The 6,310-nt window shown below is 49.8% G+C and overlaps 1 protein-coding gene and 1 long non-coding RNA gene across 3 annotated transcripts in view; one reads left to right on the top strand and one right to left on the bottom strand.

The window, feature by feature from the left end:
* Positions 1-403: 403 nt before the first annotated feature.
* Positions 404-2,749, bottom strand: LOC135407460 (uncharacterized). Its single transcript, XR_010426882.1, has 2 exons — positions 2,508-2,749; positions 404-2,287 (listed from the first exon to the last, which is right to left on the bottom strand). It is a non-coding gene; the product is annotated as an uncharacterized LOC135407460 (long non-coding RNA).
* A 37-nt stretch (positions 2,750-2,786) lies between these two features.
* Positions 2,787-6,310, top strand: part of WDR36 (WD repeat domain 36) — a 34,785-nt gene continuing 31,261 nt past the window's right edge. The window contains exons 1-2 of one of the 2 annotated variants that reach the window (XM_064642503.1): positions 2,787-3,090; positions 4,784-4,807. In XM_064642503.1, the coding sequence (XP_064498573.1) occupies positions 2,802-3,090; positions 4,784-4,807 (313 nt within the window). In that variant the 5' untranslated portion in view covers positions 2,787-2,801. Of the gene's footprint in view, positions 3,091-4,783; positions 4,812-6,310 lie in introns of both variants that reach the window. The other variant, XM_064642504.1, reaches the window with a different exon arrangement.

The following is a 6,310-nucleotide window of genomic DNA, read 5'->3' as shown; positions in this document are numbered from 1 at the left end:
CTACCCTCCACCCGCTGCCATGCTACCGTGTTAAAACGATCCACTAGAGATACCCCTGCAACCTCCATGTGGGAAGTAGGGGCGCCTACCCCCGGGCAGTCCCTCTGCAAGGTGCCCCGAAGCATTTTTTCTCGTCTTTGAGAGAAAATCGTATGTTATTGCAACGGTCCACGCTGCAGGTGCACTCCACGTAGTTATGAGTGCTATTCCCATTTGTTTGATGCAAGATTGTCTATTGCAGAGCTTTTGTGTTTGCTTTTGTTTGGGTTTGGGTTTAGATACTGTCTTTGATTATTATTCGTTATCCCAGTTTTCTTTTCGAATAAGTGACACAATCTCAAGACTGAGTAATTATTATTTACAGTTCTGGAAAGAGGTGCATGAGACATTCAAATGAGCCCGGTTATGGAATTGGAAACCTTTATTTCCGTAGGCGTACAGGTACATATATGAAGCCAGCAACGATCTGAAGCCTGGGAGGAGAAAAACAGCGTGTAAAGACACCATGGATAATCACAAGGGTAACCAAACAGTTTCTCTAGTGCTTCCGAAGCACGGGCATCTCTCTCTTCAGATCTGTCTTCCGTGCCTTGTTGGGTCACATAGCGAATTAACCTTTGGCTTTTTCTTACGCAGTTCTTTGTGGCTTGATCATCTTTATTCAAATCGCCTTCTTTCCGCGGGGATCCACTTACAATTTCAGCCTTTGTAACCACGAGGAGATACAAGAGGATCTACTAAACGTTTTGGATCCAGACAAGACCTTTACACAAGAGGTTGGTGCTTTCTCTAGTGGCATCGGAGGGAGACGGTCGGGACGGCACTGCCTCCACGTTTTTATTCTTGACCACCGGCAGCTACTTTCTGAAAATCTCCATTAGCAAGCCGAGAGTTGGCTAGTTTAGTAAATCGGTGCCTGTGAAACAGGACCTTGAGGTTACGCCCAACTGTCCTCCCGCGACCTTCCTAAAATGCGCTTCACTGAAGCTGGGACTGTCAGGGACGGAGAGCATGAGCCCGGGCGGCCGCTGGGAAAGCGCTACCCGAAGCTTCCCAGCGCCTTGCAGACTCGTAGGACTGAAAGTCGCTTGTATAATGAATGCTCCACCGACGCTGAAGATGGTGTCACGGTTGCAAAGGTGATCAGTGGTTTTAGAAGCTACGAGGATGGTTCACACACATCTTTCCTTAGCGAAAAGACCGGGCGGTGTTTTTGGGGACGAGTAAGCCCCGCCGCTGTTTCGGGCACCACAGCCCGGAGCCGCCCAGCCCAGCCCAGCACCAGCTGCCCCGCACCGCCGCTGCCCGACTCTCGCAGCCGCCAAAGCACCCCGAGGCCCCGACGGGATGGTGCGGAGGGCAGTAGGGATGTCTATAGTGGGGTGATCAAGAGGGCTGGCAGCAAGGGGCCGTGTCTTTAACGAGCATCCACCCTGTTGTTTCCCTCCAGGAGCTACAACTCGATTTTCACACCTGCGAGGATGCGCCCTCCCAGCCGACGGGCATGCAGCAGTCCGAGGTTCGCCCAGGTGCAAGCACTCCCCGGCGGCTAGGTGGCTTTCCCTTTCCATAAAACAAACAAACAAACAAACAAACAAAACCCCTAAACCACAAACAAACAAACAAAAACAAAGAAAAGGGTGGGAAGGAGAGGGTAAGAAAGGGGGAAAGGGTGGAAAGAGAGGAGGGAAAGGGAGAAAGAGGAAAAAGGGGGAAGAGGGGGGGAAAAAGGCCGGGAGAGAGGAAGGTAGAAAAAGAAGAAAAAGCAGGGAGAAGAGGGCAAGGGTGAGGAGCGAGGGGGGAGAAAGGGTGGATAGGCAACCTCTTTTTAAGGATGCATGCGGAAGCGCTTGAGGGAAAGGGGGTTGAGGGCCGGGGTCGTGACCAGCCGTCTTTCTGCAGGATTCCCGGCGGGCGGAGCGAGCGGGTCGGCTGCTGGAGTGCCTCTTGGAGCGGGCTCGGGGATGCGGGAAGCGGCCGGAGCTGTGGCGAGACATCCTGTCCATCCTACGGCGCCGCTGCCCCGGCTACTGCCGGGCGGGGGAGGGTGCAGGGACAGCGCGGCGGGGCCACCCCAGCGCGAGGAGGTCCGGGAGCAGCGCCGGGAACGCCGACGGGGCGGGGCGGTGGCGGGGTGCATGGAGCCCAGCCCCGTGCGACAGGAGCAAGGCCCGGGAGCTGATGGCGGTGTGGAGAAGCTACAACAACTTGGGATAGGTGGCCTTGGGGGAAACTTCACTTTTTTTGTCCGCCGTATTGACTCTTTTATTGTTGCAACGGAGTCATCCTGCGGGATAGTTTGGATTTGTTTGGTTTTTTTAACATGCATAATTTATTTAAAACCACACACACACACACAAAACAAACAAACAAACAAAAAAACCCCAACAAACAAACAAAACCAAAACAAAACCAAAAAAACCAACAAAACCCCAGAACCTCGGGAAGAACAGCGGCTGCTGGAGCGGGCACCCCGCAGCCCCGCAGCCCCGCCGGGACGTACGCACCGTCGGGAGCTCAGCTCACCCCCGCGTTCCGCTGCCTCGCTGTCACCTGCAGCCAGACTCTATGCTTTGTGAGGAGAAAGGGGATAACAAAGTGGAGAATAAAAGGGGATTAAAAAACCTGAAAAATAAAAGGGGGTTAAACCCCCCGCCCCCGAATAAAAAAAGGGCATTAAAAACCCCGAAGAATAAAAAGAAAGGACGCGCAGTGGTGGCTAAGGGGAATGTATGTAGCGCAGTGCGCGGGTGACGGTCCTCTGCGTGTCCCAGCGCGGCTGCGGGGTTGCGTGGCCTAGGATGCGGTTGCGGTGCGGGGGCCGGTTTCGGCGGCGCACGGCGGGGCGGGGCGGGCCGGCGGAAAGGGGGGCGGGCGCTTCCTGCGGGAGGATGGGCGGGAGGCGGATGCGGACGCCGATCGGACACGGACACGTGCGGTGCCATGTCGCGGCAGGACGTGGGGCTGTTCTCCGGATTCCGAGTGCTCGGCCGCTTCAGCGGGCACGTCCCTCACGTTCTCCGCTACCACGGCCGGCACCGCGAGTTCTACGTGGCCACCGCCGTCGGGCGCAGCGTCCACACCTACAACGTGAGTACATCCCGGCCCCCCCTCGCCGCTTCCCCGGCATCCTGCCTCCTCCAGCCGTACGGGGCGACCTGCTTCTTCCTCGCCTTCCTCCTCTCCCCGACCTCGCCATAGTGATGCGGGAGCGTGTGCAGGGCTGCGGCGCCCCGGGTACCACGGCCCGGAGGGAGGGATGGAGGCTGCTGACTAAACAGGCCGGGAATGGGCTTGTTCAGCCATGTGAGGCAGCATTGGCCGCTACAGCTTAGCGCATTCGGTTGCCTAAAAGCGGCACTTAAAAGGAAACTTCTAAGATTCAAATTTGTGAGTTTTAGAAATCAGGCATTGTTTATTACGACGCGCTACATGGTCACAGCGCGACGGGTGCCCTGGGAATCGTTTCGTCAGAATGCACACCGAGGTATTTTTCATTGCAGCTTGTATGTCTGCATTGCATGATTATTTATTTTCCATTCCTTGCATTCCTCTTATATATTCCTGGCATTCCCAACACTTATTAGCATATATACATGTCTTTATAAGGTCGTCAGGGGTCTCTAGGTCTCTTCTCTGTGTTTGGAGCCCCCGAAACTCCAAATGGCCACCTTGTGAAATGGTTATGCAGTAACTGAGTGTTGCAACTGACTGCCTCAGTTCTTCTCCTTATTGTTTCTTTAAATCACTTGGCTTGGCTATCTGTAGTTTCTGTGTTGTAAATACTATCATTCTTTCCAGAGGAGCACCCAGATGCTGAGGCTTTTCCTTGTTACAGAATAAACCAAAGCTTGCCTGCAGCAGGGATAGTTGTGGGTTAGTGGCTGCACACTTATTTTTTGAAGGGGTGGGAGGTAGGCAGTTAGATCCTATTAAAACTCCTGTATGGAAGCAGATGAGCAAAATTGAGTTCTGCCAGATGAAAGCCTGTGATACAAGCTCATTTCTTGCAGTGCAGAGTCACAGGGTTAGTGCAGAGTTAGAGTTAGAAGGGACCTCTGGACATCATCTAGTCTCACCACCCTGCCAGGACAGGGTCACCTGGAGCAGGTGACACAGGAACACGTCCAGGTGGTTTTTGAACGTGTCCAGAGAAGGGAACTTAATGACCTCCCTGGGCACAGTCAAAGCATAATCAGTGTATAGAAACAGTAACTAAACAGAAAGGAATTGAATCGAGTGATTGTAGTGAACAGTAGAGTGCAGACAGCATGGATCTTCCTCCACCTTTGTGCTGCCTTTTAGTGTTCACTTCTGCCATTTTCTTCACAGACTTTCAACTGAAAGAGTAATGATCATCAGTGGGAAAAGATGCTTGCAACTAAAGCAAATTCTATGTGAGCAGATATAAAATTAGAATACAGTGTGCTTGCAGTTAAAATAAACTCAAAACACAGGTGATGTGGAAATTAAGTTGCCCAAGCTCTGCAAGGTGTTTTAACATGTCTTTAGTTTCCTATGCATTAGGGTAGAATACATCAGGAGCACAACTTAATTTTACTGAGTGGCTTTCTTTTTGCAAATGTATTTTCCCATTCCTTTTGACCTGCTGTCTGCACGTTTTCTAGTAGGTGCTGTTGTAAACTAAGATGAATAGTTTTTCTGTTTTGTGAGGTATGCAAATTAATCTACTTTGGTATCATTCCTAGAATTTTAATTTCTGTTTATAGCAAATTCATTACAACCAGTCACTAAAAATGCCTTTTTAACATTTTCATTACAGGTGAAGAAGCTTGGTATTGTTTCTGTGAGTAAGTATGCACAGATTGTTCATTCCAATCATTTGTGGGGTTTTTAACATGTTTGACATCTGCACTTGATTCTCAACTCAGAAGAAAAAAATAAATTGCATGTACTAATATTTACAATCAAATATGTTGAGAGGAGTCTCAGAAATATAAGATATCAATTTGGAAATAAGACTGCTGTTGAAATTGTAACTTAGTTCTCTTAGAGACATACTTTGTGAACCTTCTGTTCTTATCATCTTGGTCTTCCAAGAACACCCCTAGGCCTTAATAATTGAGCAGTGAATAAAAGTCAAGTATTAATTTATTGAATTAATTTCAGATCCCTTATTTTGATTGTTGTTTTTGTGGTTATTAGAAGACTTATAGGAGTTATATAGAATAATTACATGAAGAAAATATGCGTGGATGAGAGTAGAAGTCTTCAGGAATGTTAAGAATTGGTTGTGCTGCTGGATACAAAGGATATGAATTGATGGCCTGATATTCCCTTTGCTGTTGGGAACAAAGCACTCTGGGTGTCAGCAGCAGGGCCCATCTTCTTCAGCACCATCACCAGCAGCCTTGGTGATGAGGCAGCATTAGGATAAGTTTGCAGATGCTGTATTAGAAGGAGTAGCTGACACCCAGAATGGTAGAGTTTCACTCCAGGGAGCTGATACAAAACACTGAGCCTGGGCCAACTAGAACCTCGCCAAGCTCAGCAAGTGCAAGTGCAGAATCCTGCACCTGGGACAGAACAAGCTGAGAAATGACTGGCTGCATGGAATCCTACTGAAAAGGAGCTGTGGTTGTACTGGTGCCAAATTGAATGTGGACCAACAACACAGTAGCTGGGAATAGGGCAAGCTGTGTGTCAGGGTACATTAGGAACGCAGCCAGCTGATAAGGGGAGGCTGTTATTTTCCGGTACTTCATGCTGGTGAGGCTGTTCCTGGACTGCAGTACCCAGTCAGTGTGGTTCTCCTCCTTCCACCACTCCCCTTTCTCCTGCAGGAGGGATGCTGAGGAGCTGGAGAGTGTCAGGGCCTACAGCATGCAGTATGAAAAGAGACCTTGAAGTAACTGGGTCTGTTTAGTCTTAAGAAAGGACAGATATGGGGTGACCTAGAGGCAGCCTGTTACCTTACAGGTAATTAGATGGCAGGGCTGAATTTGTGGTGGTGATGGTAGACAAAGTAAAAAGAGGCAGCAAGCACAGGTTGCAGCTTGAGAGGGTCACAGTGGTGCTTAGGAAAAATGGCCCTAATAGGTAACTGTAGTATGGTGTAGAGCTTGAGCAGAACTCCTTCCCCCAGAAATGTTCAAGACTCAGCTGGGCTGTTAACCCACCCTAGTACTGGTGATAGTCTAGCTTTGGGGGGAGCTGGTGGGATGCTGAACTGATTAATTTCCAAAGATCCTTTTCAACTGATGTTTAGATAATTCAGAGGGGTGCATGCTGTCTTGAAAACTAGGGGCTTCTGTCTACCATCAGGTTTTTACAGAGACCTCATAAATAA

This window comes from Pseudopipra pipra, chromosome Z, assembly GCF_036250125.1.
Source record: "Pseudopipra pipra isolate bDixPip1 chromosome Z, bDixPip1.hap1, whole genome shotgun sequence".
NCBI lineage: Eukaryota > Metazoa > Chordata > Aves > Passeriformes > Pipridae > Pseudopipra > Pseudopipra pipra.
The sequence above is the reverse complement of the archived record's forward strand: the minus strand, read 5'-3'. Positions and strand labels throughout refer to the sequence as shown.